The 24,170-nt window shown below is 41.4% G+C and overlaps 1 protein-coding gene across 6 annotated transcripts in view; it reads right to left on the reverse strand.

Moving 5' to 3' along the window:
• The window catches only part of BAIAP2 (BAI1-associated protein 2), a 203,023-nt gene that overhangs the window by 81,344 nt on the left and 97,509 nt on the right, over window positions 1–24,170 (reverse strand). For all 6 annotated transcript variants that reach the window (XM_015408653.1, XM_015408630.1, XM_015408665.1 and 3 more), the window contains exon 4: window positions 1,934–1,995. In XM_015408653.1, coding sequence (XP_015264139.1) covers window positions 1,934–1,995 — 62 coding nt within the window. The remainder of the gene's footprint in view (window positions 1–1,933; window positions 1,996–24,170) is intronic.

Below are 24,170 nucleotides of genomic sequence, written 5' to 3' on the forward strand. Positions count from 1 at the left end.
GATTCAGAGGTGCCACCCCAGACATTATATCCCTTACTGACTGACAGGAGAGGGGAAACAAGGTTAGGCACTCAACTGGAACCAAATAAGATGGAGTTTGTGGGTGCAAAAACAAAATCCCCCAGATAATATTTCTGACTTACTCTTGCAGCCAGAAAGATACAATATCATATCTAAAAAAGAAAATTATGTTAAAATATTATCATGGAATGTGGCAGGATGGATTAACAAGAGTGATGAGGACTTCTGAATTTTTTCTTTCAGCCTTTAGTGCCTATTTCAAGCAGACGGTTAGAATTAATAAGACAGGTCATCCATTCGCAGGTTTGGCCACTCTGATTTCTTTATCATTGTAGGTCAGAGTTACTGAAATACCTTCTAAATCTCATTTATTTATGGTTCTCCTTTTGGAGTTTGCTGTACAGAAAATCATTTTAATTAATCTTTATCTCCCCCCATAACAGGGGACAATTTAAACAGGAATTGGCAGGAACTGGACTCATTAATTCGACAACTAGTTTACCAGTAAGATGAAGCATCAATTATGATTGCAGGCAATTATAACGTTCAGATTGGGAGCTCTATCGAAGACTACTTTAGACTAACCATAAAAGATGGGAATCTTTGGAATTTTGGATAATCCTTACATGGTGCAAAACTGTTTAGATGTGATGATTAACAAAGCTGGTCATTATCTGATGGACTTTGTCTTGAAATGGAAGTTAGGAATTGCTAACGGGTGCCTCCTTTTCAAAGAAGGGGTGATTACACCTTTATAAATTCCCAAAGAGCAAGTGTAGTTGATTATTTTATTTTGTCTCCTGATATGTTTTCATTAGTTAAGAGGTTTTTGGTTGATGCCTATCTTATGAGTGATCACTTACTGCTAAATTTAATCCTTCAAATAAAGCACAGTGATAACATGGGTATTAAATTCAATCCCCAGATTGTTATTGTGGATTTTCGGCTATGTTCTCTTAGATGGACAAATGCAATATCAAATAATGTAGCTGAGACATATCTTACTCCAGACTGTGCCTACTTAAAAGAGGGAATCATGTTTTCATCCTGTGTTCATGAGCATACAGAGAAATTAACTGGTTTATTCATGTTATTTCATCCATCCTACAAGTTTTTTGGCACTAGAAAAATTACCCACCAAAAGTGGTTTAATGAAGATTATCATACATTGAGATGTGCAATGCTTTCTAGCAATTTAGGAAGTACAATATTGCACTATTGCACTAGGACTACCTTTTCAGCATAAAATACCAAAATATTTATACACATTGATGGTCCCCAAGTTATGATAAGCCTTTATGATGGCCCGAATTGTTGCCTTATATTCTGAAAGAATTTGCTCATGCCCTGCGGGAAGAATTGAGACCACAGCCCATTGAGAGCTGAAGCTATGAAGAAGTTTCTTTTGCCTTTATTTTCTCTAATTCTGGAGTCTAGTACGACAATCAAATCTAAGATTAGTTGGCTTCTTTCAGATTCTGATTGCAATGTTACCTTCTGTATGGTAAAGTTTTTTGCAACCTTATATTGAGTATCTTTGTTCTGTTGTAGTCCATGTGGCTTTTAACAGTATAATTAAAGTAATCACAAATCAAGCAGAAACACTGTATTTTTACCTAGATAATGTGTGGGAAGTTCTCTCAGTCCTCACAGTGTATGAAACCAACTGGTAAAACAGACAGGAATCTTTAGATAATCTTTTTTGCAATTAAGATACCTAACTATTTCTGTGACATTCCTAAGGCCACTATATGGTTTGTGATTGTGCAGCTGTGTAGGTTAAGCCAGGGCCTTAATTTTTATTTTAGGACTTGATGACTATTTCATAACAGATGTATTTTCCATGTAGATGTATAAATTGGGGCCAGCCTCTGCAAAGGGATGATATGTCAACAGAAAGTAAAGTGCTTACCATCTCTTCTAACTGATTTTGAATCTGCCTGTGGACTTCAGCCATCTGGAAAAGTACATCTCCTGGAAAGAAAGAAAGAAAAAACCAAGACAGAAGTAGAGAGGGAGGAAGACCAAAGGAGAAATTTTAAAGACTGTTTGCATCAGTCCTTTTTCACACACACCCTAAGCTGCAGCCATGGTTAAGGACAAACAATTCAGTTTTGTTGAGTCCTAATGAATAAGGGCTTATGCAGTTACTTATTTAAGAATAACACTGCCTATACAAGACATACATCTGGTGGCTTCAAGCTGTGCTGAATGTCTCCCTAAAGAAGGCATGGACTGTTTCCATGGGAGACACAAACCATTCCTTGATCCCGCCAATGCATGCCTTGATAGGACATAAAGACTCATCTTCCTACTCAGTCAGTGCAATAGAAGAGGCCAAGTATGTCATGCCTTAAGCTCACTAACAGATTTCCAGCACAGATATTAGGACAATTCTCAATTCTCTGCAACATAATTCCCTAGGGCCCTTTATTTAGAGAACCTAAAGCAGGTGACTTCCCTTAAAGGGGACAATGAATACACCATGCTCTCACTTCTTTAGAAAAGAAAATGCACCTGTGCAATCCTTTAAAAGTTACAGTTTCTTAAATGATGGACAACTTGCCACCCCTGCAACTACATATATGATGGAGGCATATTTCCCACCAGCTGTCTATTCAGCTGTGGTGGACTACTTTCAAACAGATCAATATGTGTCGTCCAGACTTTCTGAAGCACATTGACTTTAGTAGTTGCTGCTTGGCAAAAATCCAAAATGCAATAGTGGAGTAATGCTTTTATTATGCTCAACTGAACGAAAAAGTCACAAACTAGCAAGCAAGCTTTTCAAATTCACCAGAACTATTCTTCTCAGGCAAGGTGTTAAGTTAACTATGCAGAGGCAGGCAATGGTAAACTATCTTTGAATATCTCTTGCCTTGAAAACCCTATGGGGTCACCATACATCAGCTGTGACTTGATAGTACTTCACATGTACAACTGTGTTAAACCTTGCCTGGTGCTAAAAAGGGTTCACTATGCAAGAAGTGATACTGGGGTTTTGAGAAAATGGATATTCTCCCTTTGAAAATATAAAAGCCAGTAGTTAGTTGGGTCTTGTGCTAATCAAAAAACATAAATTACTTATAAGTCTGAGGGCAGAAGTAAAGAGAAAGTGCAGTTTTATATTAAGAAAACTGGACATAGATGGTGCTGTTAATCTCCAGTTTTTCTACTCTGATGTAGCAAACCTGGGAAGAAAAATTATTTTCAAATGTGAAATTAGTAACACTTGGGGTGCTCAAGGCAGTATTCTTCTTGCAACTCCATTTCCCTGCCCTGTATGCATGCACGCACACACACATGCAGATACACAGAGCAGTGATTGTAAGCAACCAAGAATAGCAAGAGGTAGAAAAATAAGAGAAAGGAGTAAATAGATGGAATATTTCTTGACCGAAAAATATTCAAGGTTTATTTCTTTAAAAAATGCTAATAACCTTTTATTACATTTGATGCACAGGGATTTCAAACATTTTACTGTGAAAGGCACCGTATTATATGTTTGTTTTGGATACAAGCACTTTCCCACTAAGGTGGTTTTATTGATGTTTGCAGACAGTACATGATGCAATTTTGGTTGTGGAACTATTCTAGTCTCAGAGGCTGAAGCCATTCCAGCTCTGACTGTGCTCTTGTCAGAGCTAATAAAGGTAATCTGGGTCAGACACGGTCACCATTTGGTAGGGGAGGCCCAGGTGATCCAGTAAGAGACAGGTCACTACAGAAGTAATGCCTCAGTACTGTGACAATGCAGTGAAGCTGAAAGTATTAGACTTTGGGGGTGATCTAAGATATCTGCTGTTAAAAAAACCTGAACTTTAAAAAGATTTTTTTGCACTGTCTGCCAAATGTAGAAGTAATTGGCCATAATGTATGATTACAAGAATTAGGTTATTCTGTTGCTACAGTGAAAGCACGCCATCAGATATAAAAACCTTCCACTACTCATTTCTTTACTCCAGGGGATTCTGAGAACCATTCTGTAATGGATGGGCAATATTTGCAGTTTCCTACATCTAGTGAGAACCATGGTTAAGCATGCCAGTTGGCAAGTCCCCAGTTCAAATTTCACCTGCACCACAAATTCATTAAACTGTTGACGAGCTATTGTCTCCTTCCCCCCACTACATACAATACAGGAAGGACAGACTGCCCTCCTATATGGACAGGGAAGTTGTAAGACTAATTGAGAATCTATGTAAGGAGAAAGTTTTTATTTAAACTCCAATATTAATCATCTGTGCAGAGGACCTCAAATAAACCAGAAACTGCAAAACAGGGGGGGAAATCAGCAGCAGCAACAGCTTTACATGTCTCATGACAAGGAATTGGGAAGAAAATAATGCCACACCAGTAAGTAGGAGGGAAAAAATGGAGATAAGGTACAAAGGAGAGCAGTTTATTTGACCTTTTAGATCCCAAAAATTTTGTCCAGGGTGGGAGTTAGGGAAGTTTCTGATTGAGATCCCCTCACAAGGGTCATCACAAAATGCATTGGGATCTAAAAGGCCAAACAATCTACTCTCCCTTGCTCCTTGTTCCCCCCCCCTTTTATTTTTTTTCTCACAAGAAGGAAGCCAGAAACAAGGATGTCTGCACTGAAATCCACCATGCTTTCACCAAATGCCACGCATGTTCACCTTGGATAAGGTAGCTTTATTTGCATAATGCTTACACGCATAGGGTTGCCAGGTCTACTTACCTGGTCAGTGGAGGTAGGTGGGAGGGAGCCTTCTGGGAGTGGGGAGGGTGGGGCAATGTCAATGCATGCAATGTCAGCAGTGTGATGATGTCACACAGAAGTGACGTCATCACGCCAGGCATGTCACACAGCGACACTCTAGCATTTTGGTCAAAACTCTATGGTCACCATAGAGTTTTGTTCAAAAAGAGCACTGTCACGCAACATGCCCGGCATGATGACATCACTCCCACGTGATGTCATCATGCCGATGATGTTGATGTGGGAATGGGCTGTTCGGGGTTGGGCTTCTCCTGCCGGCCAGCTGATTGGGGGAATCCCCGTCCTGACTGAGGATCTGGCAACCCTATGCACACACTATTCTCGTAATATATTCATACAATATTTTAATCCTTTTGCATAAAAGCATCTGCATACTTGGGCTAGGGCTAATTAATGATTAATTATCTAACAACCAAGTAGCACATTACCAAAATCCCAATATAGGTACTTTTTGATATGCTGAAGGTAACTGAGAGTGTAAAAGACCATTGACTGCTGAAAGACAACATCATCTTTAATAATTGCCTGTTCCTTCTACTGTAGTAGTGCTATCAGGCCCATCTATTCCTTGGAGCCTGCACATAGAAATAACAGCTCTTTCTGCCACTGGGAGCCACAGACCTAAAGAGGTGATGTGATTAGAATAGGGCTGGGGAAACCCAGGTTCAAATCCCTACTCTGCAATGAAATTCTCTAAATGACTTTAGGCAAGTCATACTATCAATATAAGCCATCTCATAGGGCCAGCGAGAGGATAAAATGGGGAAGGGAGAACAATGAATGCTGCCTTGAGCTTCCTGGAGAAAGGATAGGATAAAAATGTGCTGGACAGATAAATTCATCGCCACTTCTGGGACATCAAAGCTTGTGGAAAACCTAACTCAAAAGGATGGATATTTCATATTTAAAGCATCTCTCACAAACGCTTGCTGACCCTCGTTCTGAAGATTTCCAGCACTAAGATTCTGCCATCTACGGAACCAGCAGCAGTGCTTTAAGTATTGCTCTCCTTTTTAGAGCACATGTGACATAACAACTCTATAAAAATGGAGATGTGTTATATACTCAGAGGAAGAGCATGAGTTTTGCATTCAGGTGCTTAGACTCAATCACTGAAATGTTCAGCTAGGAGGATCTCAAGCAAAAAGAAACACTGGCTGCGGTCACACGGAGCATTAGCCACACTACTGAGATGGATGATAGGCGGATTTTCAAGGCACGATCACACCGCAACATCTGGGAAGTGTAGAGCTCCCATGGCAAACCCGCCGAAGATGTGGAGTTAAAAACTAGTACCTCCGAGGGGCAAGGGCTGGTGTCTGATCGCGTTTCCGGTGGTAGTCCATGGCATCCGGCGCCCGCCCATGTCCCGTCGCAAACAGGGGTTTTTTCCCAAGTCTCCACAGGATGCGCACAAGCACCCAATAGTGCATGCGCACGAAGAGGAAAGCGAAAGTTCTGCTGCTCCGCAGAATCGCGCATGCCGTTGGTGAGATCGCACCGTGCTGCTTCTTTGCCGTGCTGCAGGATTGTCGTGTGATCACCACCTCCCCCCAAACCACGGGACATCGGCGGGACGTGGGATCCGGCGGCCGCACGTTAGTTTGCTCTGGGGCAAACAGCCACGCTCCCCCCCCCCCCGCATTTTCCGGCCCATGTGACCAGGACCATACTGTACTGCTATTTCTCACTTCAGTAAAGGAAGCAACATTCCCCAAATCACAGGCAGTTTCATGTGTACATATCCCACCAAACTGCAAGATGGCACACACCCGAATCATATTTCTATCCTTCAGAGGTCACACAGCACTATATCCTTACATCTGCAAATCTTGATTCCTCCTGCTATTGAAGTTGCTCAGAAAGTTCAACCACACTGCCCTTTTAAATGAAAAGCTGGACAAAGCAATAACTTTGTGTTTTGCAGTGCCCATAATTCCTGGGCTAATTCTTGAATTCAGTTATAAGGCATAATATAATGGAAATAGAAGGGGTTTCTAGGCATTGAAAGAAGTTGCAAGTCTTCCAGCTCCTCAGTATGGCCCTGAATAAAATCAAAGCCATTCTGTATTCTGCCAGTTACCTGCAATTAAAGTTTCCACAACAAATGGTTATGTGCATGAAACTGAAAGTCTGACCATGAGGCTGAAGCCACAAAAACTACAGGAAATTGCTCTGGTTGAGCTATAGACACTAAATAATGGGATGTGCCCAATTCTTGTAGTCAGAAGTGGTATAATATTACAAATTCAACTTGGATTTCTTCCACAGAGCATGTGTCAATGTGTAATTCCTTTCCTGTTCAAAATGCAGCACTACTCTACCTTCACTGGCAAGCACTTCTCACAATACAGGCAGAATATTTGCCTGAAAAGATTTAAAGCCCCTTAAACCACATAGATTAGACACTTAACATGAAAGGTATATTTTCTGCAGTCATGTTCTGCAGTAATTATCCAGATTCTTCTTTCTACAACCCAGTATACCAACTGATAATTATTCCATAGTTGAACACAGAATGTGATGTAGCAAATTAATCCATAGGCATGAAATCAATGGCTTAGTTTGGATTTGAATTCAAATCAACTCCCATATTATCTAACAGGCTAAAAGGGTTCCAATTTTGTTTTTCTCTAGAGCTTGCAGCCTATGTAAAAATTTAGAATGATTATGAAGCTCTTGTGGCTATCTGTAATTAGAGCATTGTGATTATTGGCCTTTTACAGATCTACCAAAGAGACAATGGTCCCGTTCACACGAGGGGATTTGGGCCGGGAGCGGGACGGTTTGGGGGCGGAGCAAATCTCCGCGATCACACCACAACATCTGGGTAGCGTAGTGCTTCCTTCCCCGAACTGGCCCATCCACGCGATAAACCGCTTCAAGTTGGAACCACCTACCGAGGTGGTTCATCCCAATGGTGCGCCACAAACCGGGAGTCTGATCGCCGGCACATCCTTGCGCCGGCGTGTCCCCGGCTCCTAGGCGAACTGCGCATGCTCCGACATGCGCAGTTCGGCTGGCTCGCCGTCCAATCTGTGTTTTCTCCCCGGCGTCTGATCGTGCCGGGGAGAAAGGTGGCGCGGCCAGGGGATCCGTGGGATCCCGCCGCGCCGTTTCAACTTTGGCGCGGCTTTTAAAAGCCACGCTTTTGGGCGGCTTTTCCCCTGCCGTGTGGCAGGGGCCCATGTATTCCTGCTTCAAAGTGTTCCAAGGTAATCTCAAAAAAGGAACAGTGATCAGGAATGTTCCTGTCTAACCTAAAGCAACTCTATTCTAAATGTTTTTAATCTGGTGGTGGTGGGGGGGTGAAATTATTTATACCTTCTTTTTAAAATTACATATTTGCAGCCCAGAACAAGCATCCTCAAGTCAGGCTACCGAGACGGACAGCAGGGTAGGTGGGAATTGTACTAAGTATACTGAGCTAGACCCATTGCAACTTGGTATACATGGAGCCAGGATGAGAGAGTGGGACTAAACATTACATGTAGTTTTTAAGGACACTTTTTATTTTGCAAAATGGTTGCAATTTAAAAAGGAAGCCCCAGGGGAGGAGTTTAACCCTTTTCTCTCAATAAACATTTTTCCATTAAAAAATCACACACCTCTAGCTGCTTTTACCCTTACTGGGGAGAACTGGTATATATCTACACATTCTCCACAGCAAGACCAAAGTTGTGGAGGAGGGAGCAATTTTCAGTGGGAAGTCAGCCTCTCTCCCCATTACCAGTCTTCTTCTAAATTGAAATCCCAGCAGCTACATCCTATAAACATTTTAAAGTGGCATTAAAATTCACTGCAAAGCTAAAGATAAATGTCTAGTTCTGCCATTAAATGCAATAAAGACATCATTCTCACTATTTTACCACATCAGAATACAAACTTCTAAAAGGAAGTTTTTGGAAACCCTTGAACACGGTTTCCATCAAGTATATATCAAGCCTATATGCCATGTAGCTACTTGGACATAGATCATCCGTTAATAACTGGAACTTTTTAAGGCTCACTGACCAGTAATGCAAGGTTTGGGGGTTTGGGGGTATGTGTGCATGTTTGTAAAGAAAGTAGGAAGCTCTCAACTGTAGCCATTTCCTGAAGATTTTCACTTTTAGTCTGGTAAAAAGATTGGTCAAAATGCCTATAAAATGAATAGTTTCAGCATATATCAGCAAGAGGAAGTGGAAAATCCTGGTCTGTTTTTCTAGTTACTATTATTGCTGAAATGCTCAAAATAATTAGGCTGAACTATGTATGTGTATGTTGAATCATGTTTTCCTCTTGTAGAACTAGGAAGTGTTAAAAAACTTCAGCAAACTATAATAAGACAGACAGAGAAGATCCAAAAAGAGATTTAAACACACACAGATCTATGAAGAAGGTAACATGTGAAAGAATAAAGACTTTTGCAAAATGATTCTGGCTAGCTAAGCACTTGAACTGAAGTACTTTAGGCTATATTTACTGTTTGAATTACACAATATGAATTTCAAGTAGTTAATTTTGTCTACTGTTACTATGACACGTACTATGTGTGATAATGACACACTACAGAAGATACAATATTATTATGAAGTTTAACTTAATATCATGAATTAATGGTTACAGTGTTATGAACAATCTGTTAGGCTGGAGGCAGATTCTAGAATCTTTCCCCACTTCCCCTCACCAAGAGAACTGGAAAGTTTTTGAAAATCCTTTGCCTACAACATTTTCATTGTTGAGAATAGAGAAAACAGAATGCACAACTCCTAGTGCTGTCTCTTCAGAAGCTCCTTCCTCTGAAGTAAAATTTTATTTTTGTAACAACAAACAAAACAACCAACATACACAAACAAACAAAACAAACATAAAATGGGAGAATCTCTCCACCTTTTTGAGTAAACTGTTTTGTTATCCATCTCAATATAAAAATTTATTTCTACACCTTATATTGTTAAACATATTTTTGTACACTTTATCGTATATGTTCTTATTGTACTCTGTTTCGGTTATGTTCATGTTTCATTTGTTATATTCTTCAATCCAATTGTGAAGTCTTGACCATGTTTCTTCAAAGTTTTCTTCTTTATATCTTTTTATTTTTTTGCAATATTTCATGTATTCAAGCCCAATTTTTTTTACTTTTATCACAAGTGAAAGAAGGAAGCAACATTTTTTTGACATTTCCAACAATCAATTGACAGGGTAAAATTTGGATAGCTTATCTGGCGTAATATACCATCTATAAAACATTTTATACATATTTTCTTTATAAGAGATTGCTTTAATAATTTTTATGTTTGTTTTCCGTATTTTGGATTATTGGTCTAAATCATTATTATACCCCAAATTTTGTGCCCATTTAACCACAGAACATTTTACCACTTCATGTGTTTTAATTTCCAACATTATAGCATAGAATTTCTTCATAAGCTTGTCATCTGTATACATCAATATTTTATCTATTTCAATTGGCTTTTCATAAAAATCCATTTGTTTATCTTTAACGTATCTAGATTCTAATTTTGCTCTTTCCCACCAACTCAAATCTATATCTTGTTTTTTAAGGTTCTCTGTTGTCTTTAGTTGATTTTTGTTAAAATTGATTTTCAGTCCAGCCACTCGACCATAGTCTTGCAACGTTTTCAAAAGTTGGCCCACAGAGTCTATTGGGTTTTCTAAACTAAAGACCAAGTCATCTGCAAAACCTTGCAATTTATATTCTTCTCCTCTTATTGTCAAACCTTTAATCTGCGTGTCCTCTCTGATCATATTGTTCAGTGTTTCAAGCACAAAAATAAAAAGTAATGGGAAAGTGGACAATTTTGTCTGGTTCCTTTTTGTATCTCAATATTTTGTGATTAACCAATATTTTGTGATTAACCCATTAACCAATACCTCGGCTAGTTGTTTGGTATAAATTGCTCTAACCATTGTATAGAACTCCTCTCCATATTGCCAAGCTAATAGCTGTTCTAACATAAAGTTCCAACTGACATTATCAAAGGCTTTTTCCGCATCTTAAAAAAACAGCCATCTGTTTCTCTGGGTGGGCTTCAAAATATTCGATTACATTTAATATAGTTCTTACATTGTTTCTGAGTTGCCTTTCTGGTAAGAAGCCTGCTTGATCTTGATGTATTGTTTGCGTCAAAACTCTTTTCAGTCTTGTTGCCAAAATAGAGGCATAAATTTTATAATCCACATTTAATAATGAAATTGGTCTATAGTTTTTAATTTCTCTCTCATCCGTGTTTCCACTATAATGTTTTGTATTACATATTTTAAAGGCATTATTAATTGGTCTTCAAAAATTTGATAGAATTCGGCCAGAAAGCCATCCGGGCCTGGTGCCTTTCTTTTGTTTTTGTATTGCTTCTGTCAATTCAGAAACAGTGACTGGTCATTTAAATTTTTCTTTTGCTCTTCTGTAAATGTTTTAAGGTCCTGTTTTTTCTTCTTCTTTTGTGGCCTCTCTTTTCTGGTATAACTTCTCATAAAAAGTTTCAATAGTCTTTTTCAAATCTCTAGGTATGTTTTTTTCTTCTCCTTTTTCATCTCTCAGTATCTTTATATGTCTTTTTTTCTCTTTCCTTCCATAGTTTATAGGCTACCCATCTAGTTGGTTTATTTTCATTCTCAAAATAGTTTTGTTTTGCACAGGTATTTTTTTTGCTATTTCTTGTGTTAACAAACAGTTCATTTGATGTTGTAACATCTTTATATTAATTCTTGTTTGTTCAGTTGTGGAATCTTGTTTCATCTTGTCTTCTTTTTTTAAGTTGTTCTCCAATCGTATAGTTTTGTTTCCTTTGTTTCCTAATATAAGCATCTTCTCTAATTATCCAACCTCTTGTATAGGCCTTAAATGCATCCCATACAACTCGAATGGAAATGTCTGGTTGGATATTTTGTTTAAAAAACATTTGAAAGAAGCTCCTTCCTGAAATAGTCTGCAGATAGCATCTTCCCCTTTCTCAGGGACCTTGATGTTCCAGGACTGTTCTTCTGATGAACAACTGTCCAAGGTTGGGGCCAAAAGAACAGCTCTTTCAGCAGAGATGTCAAAATACAAAACATGAAGATGGGATGCACTTTACTGCATCCTAATTACATATGTATACCACCATCCCATCAGCCTTTGGCATAGTTTTTCCTCTAGCCTATTAAGCTGGGGAACAACACCACACAGAGAAGGTAGGCAAGCCTACAGGTTTAACTGTGTCATAGGGACAACAATGTTCTCTCTAAGCTGTGTGTGTGAGTGGCCGCTCATTAACACAGGAAGCCTCGCTCAGCAGCAATCTGGAGCTGATGATAGGGTCCCAGCTCAGTTCTCATCCCTCCTGAATTTCCCACTGAAGCAGTGGGGCTGAGGGGTATGCCTGACAGGCTGTTTCCAAATGCTGAAGGGGGTGCCTCCCATGACCCCTTTCCCCCCATGGGCTGAGAACAGGTGTGGGGGAGAAGGGAAGTCACTGTCCCAACTCCGGGATTGGTACAGCAGTGCTCCTTTTTCCCTTCACTCCTCCACTCACTTCCAAGGCTGGGATGTCTTTCCCATCAGAGTGGCATGCACATGACAGCCCAGTTGCTTCCCAATCCATTATCCAAAGCTGTCACAATTAAGTCCAGCTGCGGCCCACAGTTGTATCCCAACCCAGAGCAAAAAAACAAATCCAGGAAAATATTTTGGGAGGCTGAAGCAAGCTAAAACAATAAATAAGACGTGGAGCTCGGCGTCAGGCGTATGCCTCAGCCGCCATCTTGGCTCGACCCCGTTTCCCAATCCATATCCAGCCCTCCTCCTCTCTCCCCTGCCAGCCCCATCCCTTCGTTGGCCGACCACCACTCTGAGTGCCTGATCTCACGGTCACCGTTCAAAAAAAATGTGAAGTCTAGCCCTGACTTGGATAGCCCAGGAAGCTAAGCAGGGTCAACGCTGGCAAGAACACTGGAAGGGCAGCCTCCAAGGAATACCAGGGCTGGGACCAGTGTTCCCTCTAAGCTGAGTTAGTGTGAGCTAGCTCACAGTTTTTTAGCCTCCGGCTCACAAATTTTTGTCTTAGCTCAGGAAGGATGGCTCCAGAGCAAACTAACTCACGCAGTGGCCAAATCGCTCGCTCACAACTTTAATGCCAGGAACTCACAAAGTAGATTTTTTGCTCACAAGACCCCACAGCTTAGAGGGAACATTGGCTGGGACGCAGAGGCAAGTTATAGAAGTAACCATGACTTCCAGGCTTGCAAGCACGCACACACACAAATACTCACATCCCCCCTCAAAACCCCTCCAAAGAAAAATGTGAAGCCAGTTGGGTACAGTGATGGCAGTGCCGGCCACTCGGCTTCACACACACACCCCATTTAGTGGCTTTGCCAGTCCTCACTGAACTCTGGTCGGAGGAGGCAAGAGGGAAGAAACACCACACCTCCTCTTTCCCCGCCTTTGCTGTCATTCCCTCCCTCACACCAGTTGTTTGCAGGCTGGATAAGAGCCCAGGACGGGCTGGTTTCAGCCCGCGGTCCATATGTATGACACCCCTGGACTAGAGGGAAGTAGGGATTTTCAAGATTAGCAACTCATACCACACTGACATCATTTAACATAACAGCCCCACTTTATAGGAGTGTAACGTGTATGCTTAAATGCGAAATTACTAGAACTGCAACATGAACTCCCCTGGATGTAATGACAAAACTCAAATTATTGCTGTTTAATTCCTTTCCTAAGAAACCCCATCTATTAAGATGTTTGAAAACATCAATTGTCTGGACAACTGGTGCTAAATCATTCTATTTCAATCCTGAGAAAGCAAGAGACAGGACTTGAATCCACAGGGAGCAAATGCCATCACAGCTTCCACAGTTCTCATGCTTTGCATTCAGTTAATTGCAAGCATCAACATTTTTTATTTGCCATCACTCAAAGGCCATGAGCAATTTCAGACAGCAGCTACAAAATACTTCATGCAAATAGATTTATCTCCAAAGCACAAAGTGAAAAGGCTGGTGAAATCACTCCTTCACCAAGAAATCCTGAACTTGGAAACAGTGATCAACAGCTATTGTGCAACAGAATCAAAGTGAAAAAAGGAGTGTTTGTTTATTAAATACGTCATATGCATTCACAGCACATCCATGTGCTGTCTGTCCTCCCCACTTGTGGTAGGTGTAGTGCTTAAGAGCAGCGGACTCTAATCTGGAGAACCGGGTTCAATTCCACACTCCTCCCCATGAAGCCAGCTTGCTGAAAAGAGTTAGAACTTAAGGCTGCCAGACAATCTTTGGATCTCCTGGCTATACTACACACAATGCCATATGATAATTAATGACTGTGGTAGGTGAGGGTCATCCTACCCATACAGGTGAGATGGCAACAGAAGTCAAGGCAAATCAAGATTCTGTGTCAGAAAAGGGGTCCTGGTTTATGACTCTTGGTACCAGTGGGTTACATATTACCAGTACACAGCTATTGGAGGGAAAATGTATCTAATTCTATACAGCACCTATGATGGTTTATGAGCAAGAACCATGACAGGTGAAATCAATGCATTATCGCAAAAGACACATACCGAAGAACAGCAAAACCGGGAATGCAGAGAGGCATGAGAAGTAATTATGCATGCACTTTCCAACTTGGAATCTTTTAAGAAACAAAGTGCTAGCAGGGAAACTTAGCACAGTGAGTGTCAGGAACCACTAAATATGCATAGAACGTAAACTGTGCTGTGTCACTCAATGGCAAGAAAAAAGAATGATCTATTGAATGCCTAACAAAAATCAAATGTTATCCTGAGACATTTGATTCAGCCCAAACCCACTGACAGGATTCCAGGCAATGCATGAAGTGTCCCCCCCCCCTGCAAATAAGCGCGTATTGCTGTGTTTAAATAAAGCAGAACTACTCCCCAACCAGAAAGGGAGAGTGCACATTCTCCAAGAAGCTTTTTGTAGTGTGATGTTTATGAAATGAAGCAGTGCCTTGCTGGAGTTTGACACTTTGTTTTAAAAAGCCTTGTAAGTGCTCCCTCTGCTTGAGGGCTTAAGAGGCACAGCTACACCCATATTCTTGATATCCAGCCTCCAAAGAATGAGTAATAAAGTTTAGAAACTTTGGACTTTAAACGAAAAACAGTATGTTTTCGGCAAGATGGATTTTGCTCCCAATATTACACTCTACACTTTTCTTGGTGCCTCCAAAGCATTGTAACTTACCGGGTCCGGCTTACCTAAGGGACTGCCTTTCCCCGCATGTTCCCCCAAGGGCACTACGGTTGGGGAGTCAAAATCTCCTGGACATTCCAGGCCCCAGGAACATCAAATTTGCTGTCACCAGGGCCAGGGCATTTTCAGTGGCGGCTCCTACCTGGTGGAACGAGCTCCCAGAAGAGATCCGGGCCCTGCGGGACCTTGTGCAGTTCCGTAGGGCCTGTAAAATGGAGCTCTTCCACCAGGCTTTTGAGTAGGAGCCGCCACCACCACTATTCCATCACCGCTTCCTCCATCACCGCACTTTTACCACCACTTCAGCGGGTATCATCGGGGGTGGAAGACGTTCCTGGTGGATGACAGTGCTGCTGGGATGTATATTGTTGTTGTTCTGGTATATATAACTCCAGAACCCCATCTTGGAATACATTATCTAAGTTACCTTCAGAGCACCGATATTTTAGTGAATCGTATTATACTGTATTCTTTATACTGTTCTTTATACTGTTTTATTGTTTTAACCTTGGCATTTATGCCTCTTTGTAAGCCGCCCTGAGCCTTTGGGGAGGGCGGGATATAAATCCAAAAATAAATAAATAAATAAATAAATAAATAAATAAATAAAAATCACTACAAATATTCTTGTGAATCAGGAATACCTTGGAGAGGGCCTGAAGATGGAAAAATTGTGGAGCAAACTTGAAAAGTCTCCAACAGGAAAAAAAAAGTGAGAACAAGTTAACTGCAACTTACAAGTGTCACTATTATCAATTAGACCAAGATTTATTTATAAGTTGCATAGACTGCGCGCGCACACACCCACACCCACACCCATGCACGCTACAGCAGAAGTCTCCCTGCTGCCTGTCTATATTTTTTAAAACATGTGTTCATTTAGAAAGACATCCTGTTAAGCAGAGATTCAGCTTGAAATGTTGAAGAGTTACTATTAGACATAACCTCTCTCACTGACATTTTGTATAGATCCAGGTGGGCAGCCCTGTTGGTCTGAAGCAGTAGTACAAAATTAGAGTCCAGTGGCACATTTTGTAGTTGCTTCCACCACCCTCCGTCAGAATTCCAAAGGTGCCCACAAGATTGTCAGCTCCAGGTTGGGAAATACCTGGAGATGTGGGGGCAGTAGCCTGGAGATAAGCTGTAATATGAGGAGAATCTGGAGATTAGCAGCCAATAAACAGCAGGAAACACTGAAGTTCTATGGACTTTTATCTATATAATCAAGTTACAATCAAGTGTTTAAATTTATTGTTATCAATATATCAGAAACATTTTTTGTTCCACAACTTTCTGAGCACAAGAAACCTTCCCTATTTCACTTGTTATGTACACCATCACCTCTCTCTCTCTCTCTCTCACTCAAAAGAGAGGTCAGACTGGACCAAAGACATTAAATAGGTAAAGAATTTCTTTATATGCCCACTGATGCTGTGAGTGGAGCTGACAGGCGCAAGTAAAGAACCAGACAACTACAAGCTATTTGCTTGAGGGAAACAAAATATAAAATTAGCGTAAAATTCTTTCCAAATATATCATCTTCAGTTTTGGTGCTGAAAAGCTCCTATAAGCAAGCAAGGGTTATTTTAGTTCACATTGATTTTAAAGATTTTTAAAATGTATTTAATTTATTTATATCCTGCCTTTCACCCCAATGGGGACCCAAAGCATCTTACATCATTCTACTCTCATCCATTTTATCCTTTCAACAGTTCTGTAAGGTAGGTTAGGTTGGAAGTGTGTGACTGGCCTAACGTCACACAACAAACTTGCATGGCACATTTGAACCTGGATTTCCCAGATCCTAGTCCAACACTTTAATCACTACACCATGGGTAGTTCTTCCATATCCCACAATGAACAAATGAAAGCCTTTGGATCAATTCTCAAGATGTATACAGTCAAAATAAAATCTTCAGGAAAGTAAATAAAGCAGGTGTGTCTCTCAGTGCCATCCGAAGCAGAGTTACATCCTCCTAAGCCCCTTGCAAGCCCACTGACTTTTGTCCTCAACCATTTTAAGAGGTTTGTTTTGGCCTTTAAAAATGAAGAGGAGGTAGAGAATCAGAGGTTTTTATTTCCATCTGATCCCTTGCAAATTACACCTACCTAATCTCCATGGAGAATATCAGCTAGTGTGCTATTTAAGTTTTAAAAATTAGGACAGGCTCCAGAAGTGAATGTATCACTGAATATCTGCAGCTCACATTTTAATCAGCAAATTAAACTACAACTATCCACACACATTAAGAGCAACTTTTCATAGCATGCAAGTCTGCAGGCATATCTGGGCACCCCAAGCTACTCATAATATATTGTATAAAAGATGTAGTCATTGTTAATAGTCTTATAGTTTTACATAAGAAAACTAGACAGTAGAGCACTAATAGTGATAATTCATGGAATCTGAGTACATTCCTCCCTTCCTGTATGCACAAAAAATCGTATGTTTGGACACAAAACATAAAGGAGATTGCAGAAAGTCTTTTAGTTACCATGAAGCAATGGATAGTGCACAGAAACCTTTACTTCCTTGGAGAGATACGGGCAGTTATATTAAGGATAAACAGCAGTTTTCTCAACCATTTCATGGAGGGGGGATCTGTGTAATAACAGCTCCCTTACTAACGATGTTGAACTATACACAAAGCCCATATGCGAGAGGAGAATTAAACCCTTGATGAATGTGAACTAGCCCCTGTAGGATTTTTCTCCCAACTGAAGGATGTTGTTCACAGAGTTGCCCATAAAGAGTGCCTATTAGCCTCCAAGCGGATGAAATCCAGCTCTGTCTCTAGCATAAGAAATAAAAACTTACATTTATCAGATGGCAACAAACCTCAAATAGGGTAACCCACCCAACAACTTTTTAAAAATGGTACCATCTGCTTTGTAAACAATTAATTAACTGTACTGAGAATTTGGCCATATGCATCCTTATTTAGAGTGCTGAAGGGCAGGGAGAGATAGAGGGAAGTTTGACCTAATTTCCAATTCAGTATGTCTCAAAACTAACATGTGACCTTAATTTAGCCCAGAGGTCACCAACCTGGGGGCACTTTTGGAATTCTGAGACAGACTCATGGGAGAAACCACATAATGCCTGCCCCTAGAGGACTATGGATCAGATCCTGCCTGCCTGCCTGGAGAAGACTGAAGACAGTGACTGGTTTGGTTTAACACTGTTTAAAAAGTTTTCTTATTTTACTATTAGTTATTCTTTGGGCTTGGTGGGTGGTAGGTTGTGGGTGAGTGGGGGTCAGACCAAGGCCTCAGGCCTTTTTTTGGGTCCCTTTGATTTTATTCTTAGGTTGTAGTTCCTTCTGGTTTTGTGGCTTAAGGTTTTTGCTTGTTCTTTGAATCTGGTGGTTGTGTGGGGGAAGTGAGGCCAAGGGCACTGGGTTCTGCTACTGGGCCCGATTGCACTTGCAACCCCCTTCCCCCTCATTCAGGTTGTGATTCTGTGCTTGACGTAAGTCCCGTTGAGCTGGCATTTGCTACAATGGTACTGGGTTCTGCTGCTGCGCACTAGTACATTGTACTGGTTTTGCTGTCCTTGCAGAAATGCCCCCCTCAGTTTCTACTTCAGGGATTCTCAGATTTGACCTTAGTCCTGTTGGGTTTTGGCACTGCCACAGTGGCACTGGTTCTGCTGGGCACACTGCACTGGTTCTGTTGCTGGCCTTGCAAAAATGCCCCCCCCCCTTCACGTTCTACTGCAGAGATTCTCTGGGACATTCTGCTGGGCTTATATTGCCTTGCTACTTTTCTCCCATTGGAAACAATGGAGGATGGGGGCACCTTCTTTGGGTGCCCATAGAATTGGACCCCCAGGTCCAATTTCTTTTAAACTTTGTTTTTTGGTGCCTCTACTTCAAAACCCCGCCCCCCCAAACCACTGAATATACCTCAGGAGGTTTGCCACTGACTTCAATGGTCCCAATAGGGTATAATGGACACAAATAAATTTGAGATTCCCAAGTATTTACCGAATCCGAATCCCATACCAATATTGGGATCCAGGAATATTGGGAAATACCGATATTTTTTTGGTCCAAAATACCCAAATCCCCCCCCCCCAAAAAAAATTCTTGCACACCCCTATTTAGTATTATACATTGTTTTTGTAATTGTTATTGTTATATAATAAAAGAAATGTGGACCCCTGTCTTAGCCCATTTCTACTGACAAAACTTGGCTCCACCGGTCGACTAGAGGTTTAGCTCTGTAAACTGGCAATTAAAGCCTATAAACCTATTCTGATGCTTTGATTTGAATATGCCATCCCTCACCTTTTATATAAGGGGTGGGGAGCTGAGGCTTATAAATGTGCAGAAGGAAGCGGTGGCTTTGACGGATCATTCATGTCTTGAGAGCAAATGTGGCATGTTGGTGTGTTTATTACTAGGTGCTAGATACAATTTTGCCAGGAAGTTGCTTGCCTTGATTTGAAAACCAAATGTTTGCAGGACTTATCTTGTTTCATCTATTAGAAGTGTATTTTATCACCCAGAGCATAAAGGACAAATACAAGCAGCACAAAAAATACAATCCCCAAAAGTACAGCAGCAACTAACCTGGCACTCTCATACTTTCCACCTCCCCTCACCTACCCTCCCCCCTTTAGGAGGCTACGGGGAAGCTGCAATTTTTTTTCAAAATTTTTGCCATGTTGGAACAGACTGCTTTTTAATCTATTGATTTGTATGGTGTTTTATTATGGTTTTAATCTAAATTATCTGTTGTTCTTGTCCTATTGTAAACCACCCTGAGCCCTGCCTGCAGGGAAGGGTGGTCTAAAAGTCTAAATTAAAAAATTAAAAAGAATAATAATATTTACAAATATAGTCTAGAGTAAGTGTACATTTACTGTGTGCATCCAAATACACCTTTCTTTGGGAGGCAAACCAAATTATCGATTCTTTACAGAAACCTGCATCAGTACAATTACAGAAGCCCCGAGGATTCTTCCCTTGTCTTGTGCTGAAAATTGGGGAGAAAAAGAGGGAAATTCCTGCTGCACATTTTTTTAGTTCTGCCAAATTTTACCAAACAACTTTCAGTCAAAGGTTAACAAGCCCAGTTCCTAAAATAAAAAGGCAGCTGCTGAACAGATCAAAGATTCCCTGCTTTACATGAAGAACTATCAAGGGAAAGTATATTATGTACATTATTTCTTGCATTTTACCAGCTGAATGTTTTAAGATCTATGCATCAAGGAACAGCACTTTGGTTTCATGTATCTGCTCTTCTGTAAAGAGAGAGATGTCAGAGGAAAACTGCTTGTATCAGCAAGTCTCTAATGCCCAATTACCAAGACAACTTACAGTGGGGAAAGGCAGTGACTGTTTTTAGAGTAGAGAGCTAATTAACAGGTACAGGAGGACATAACTTGAGGTTTGGTGGCAGTCAGCAAGAGACTGCTGTGCCAGAGCAGCAGTTCCCCACTGAGTGGGGGAGAGGGGGAGAGAGAGAGAGAGAGAATGTGTGCATACACACACATACACTTAGAATGGCTGAAAAGATTCTCAGAATCAATCTAGTCCCAGCTTCCTTTACAACTATGTCAGAATCTACCCTCTCAGACAATTCATCACCTTCAAATTAAGCTTGTGACAGAAGGATATATCTTATATTAAAACATCAGACAAAAAAATAACATACTTCTTGTCAACACCATGGTTGTTGGCAACTTTTCCATCACATTTTCCCACCTTTGATTTTTAACTGCCACAACTAACAGAGATTTCGTCTCCATTTATGTGTAAATAAAAAAATCTAGGAGTGAGCAGAATGATGTGGTAATATGAAAGGTTCATCAGTTTCATGTAGTATTAGATTTAGAAGAAAATGTATAACAGTTATAGAAAGAGAAGACACCAAGGAATCTTAGAGTGGGAATACAGGGCAAAGTTACTCCAAAATTCCAACATTCACACATATCTAATGTGCATATAACTTGGGCATACCTTAGAACTAAAGTCAAGAGCTATTCTTACACAGTGCTAACTGTATATGAGTCCCTTACCAAGTATCACAAGAACTATGTTCCTATCCCCCCACCCCAAGCTTCCAATCTGTTCCTGTGTTCCAGGAGGAACCTCTCCAAGGAAAGATCAATTTACTGTATCCAGAAGCACTGTTTTCTGCCTTGTCATAACCTGAATTTATATTTGCTCAGTCAAATTAAGGACAGATGAAGTCACCTATTGTTATGTCTACTTTATCTTTCAGTAGCTTCCAAGATTTGATTAGTGTTCTTCCCCTGCAGCATCTAGCTTGCCTCATGCTTGTGTGCCATCTGGATCATTCTGTTAAACTACTTCAGTCTCAGGTATTGCTGGCATGAAGGTTTCTCTGGCAAGAAGCACCTTATTTGCACTGGCAGATAATGATTAATCTGTAAGAGAAGGATGTTGCATCAAAGTCTGTTGACAGTGATCTTGGCAGGGGGTGGCGAACAGAAGTTTCCTTCCCAGTGGTCCAGGAGTGGGGCAGTCCTGACTCCTGGGATCACAGCTCCTCCTCTCTGAAGGCAGGGCTGGCCGACAAATCTTGATCCCAGAGGGGAGGGGCTTGCCCCCTGGTTTCTCAGTCATATGGTCTGTTTCTATCAACACATGATGGCCCATCAGCACCTGTCCAAATTGAACCAGGGATAGCCTGATGGCTCTGAGTGCAAGAAAATTGATGCTCTTGCTTGACTCTTTTTGTGACCACATTCCTTGGATCATCCTGCCACTGGTATGTGCTCCCCATCTGGAGAGATCCACATCCATTGTCACTAACACTATTAGTGGTTCCCTTAGAGGTTAACCTGTGTGAAACAGATGGTTCACCCACCATCTCAGTTCCTGTTTCACCACCTCTGGAAGCAGTACCTTTCGGGCTCTCTTGTGTAAAAAGTAATAAGAACCATTGAAGTGGGCAAGCATGAAATCTGGCCCATTGCAGGACCTCCTGACATGACACTAGAATGCCCAGCAGTTGCACCAACGTCATCACCTCTACCACTGGTTCTTCCATCACTTGAAATAATAGTTGTAGTACCTTTTTCTGTCTCTCCTGTGACAGAAACATTCTGTCTTGTATTGTGTTGATCTGCACCCCTAGGTGTAATACAGACTGTGTGGGTACCAGAGTACTTTGCTCTAGACTGATGACAAAACCGTGTTCCCGGAGCACCTTCATCGTCTGATCTAAGGACTCCAAGGTTTGTCTGTGTGGTGGGGCTTTCATCAAAATGTCATCCAGATATGGGAACAAGGCAACCCCCTGGACCCTCAGGTATGCCACTATGGAGACTAGGACCTTTGTAAAGACCCTTGGCGAGGATTTCAAGCCAAAAGGAAGGGCCTAATACTGAAAATGGTGTCCATTGTAGGTGCATCTGAGAAACCTGAGATGAGACTGTCTGACTGGAATGTGTAAATAGGCCTCTGACAGATCTACAGAAAACATGAAGTCCCCTTGCTGAATGGCTGACACTATGGATTTTAAAGTTCATCTTGAACTTTTTTGTTATGGTTCGTCCGTTTAGCCATTTCAAATCCAGAATGGCCATGACAACCCCCTTCTTTTTTGGTACAATAAAAAAGACAGAATACACCCCTTTGTCACTTCCTCTAGAGGGACCAGCTCTATGGCCCCAATCTCCAGGAGATGCAGAATTGCCTTGTTTAGAAGCCTGTTTTTTTCCAATGATTTGTTCTTGGTCATTTCTAGGAAGCGATAGGATGGAAAATTCTCGAACTCCAAGGAATATCCCTGGGAAGCTGTGTCCAGCACCCATCTGTCGCTCACAGTTTGATGCCATTTTGTCACAAAATTCTGTAGGCAACCCCTGACCTTGCAATTGCTGGAAACCTTGGCATAGTCAGGCCGAATTACCTTTCTTAGTTCCCTTGGGGTTCTGACCTTGTTTGCTGGAAAAGGGAGTGGGTCTATTTTCCCTGAATTTGGACTGCCATTTTCCCTTGAAGGATATGTAGTAACTTGGTCTGGAATCTCTTTTTAAATCTTGAAAGGACTGAAAACACTTCTTTGGCTTTCCCTCCCTTTTCTTTAAAGGAAGAACCTTTTTCTTATCTTTATCCTTTACAAGCTATCTCTCTAGACCAATGCTCCCTCTCAGCTGTGGAGTCTTGTGAGCAAAAATTCTACTTTGTGAGCTACTGGTATTAAAGTTGGGTGCGAGCAATTTGGCAACTGCATAAATTAGTTTGCTCTGGAGCCCTCCTTCCTGAGCTGAGACAAATATCTGTGAGCCAGAGGCTGAAAAACTGTGAGCTAGCTCACACTAACTCAGCTTAGAGGGAACATTGCTCTAGACCCTCTCCAAAGAGATTAACTCCTGTAAACAGGACTGCTGCCACCTTAGCTCTGGCTGAAGGGTCTACATCCCAGCTCCGCAGCCAGGTGTTCCTCCTTAGCAGAAGATAATTCTGTGGCGTATCCATCTTCCTCCTGTCCACTCAAGAGAGGACTATGTTCTTGGGGACACCTTGGAACTTTCTTACTCTTTTTGCCCCTGGAGGGGAAGGGAAACTGCGGGGTTCTTTAACTCTCTTACATCTTAAATGTTTTCTAGCTCGTGCCCCCCCTGTTCAGGAAAAGAGTCCCTCTGTTGGGATGCATACCATAAACCTCTGAATTCTTTTTTCATTTCAGATTTTATCCAAGAAAGAAGGTTAACTTTTGCCTCTTCCCCCAAGAAAGCAATTGTTTGAGTTTCATGTTGGGATGTCTGAGAAAGGTTAGATGAGCAGGAGTTGGATAGATAAAATACACAGGTCACACTATCCATAGCAGCACTGGAGAGGCTTGATTTCTCTGCCATTTTGTATCACTATGAAAGTGAAACTCCTGAGCAATATGTAAAATGGCCGTCTTTCCCGCCATTTTTTGCCATGCTTAGCAGCAGCCTTTCCCCCCCTCCAGCTGCCACCTCCGTCCATCAGATGTCTCCCCTTCTCCCTGGACCCACCAGCGAAGGGGGGGGGCTCCAGCTGACCTTATATGGGGACTTGTTTAAACAGGGCTCCTGACTACCCTAGGGAGTCATTCCGCCCACCCAGCCAGGTCCCATTCCACTTCTTAGGGTAGAAGAAGAGGCTTTGTCTGCTGAGGCTTCAGCCTCCCTGAGTATCAAATAAAAAGCCTTCCTGGAATGAGCTTGTAATCAAAAAGCCCA

This window comes from Gekko japonicus, unplaced genomic scaffold (assembly GCF_001447785.1).
Source record: "Gekko japonicus isolate JY-2015 unplaced genomic scaffold, Gekko_japonicus_V1.1 scaffold57, whole genome shotgun sequence".
In the NCBI taxonomy this organism is placed as follows: Eukaryota; Metazoa; Chordata; class Lepidosauria; order Squamata; family Gekkonidae; genus Gekko; species Gekko japonicus.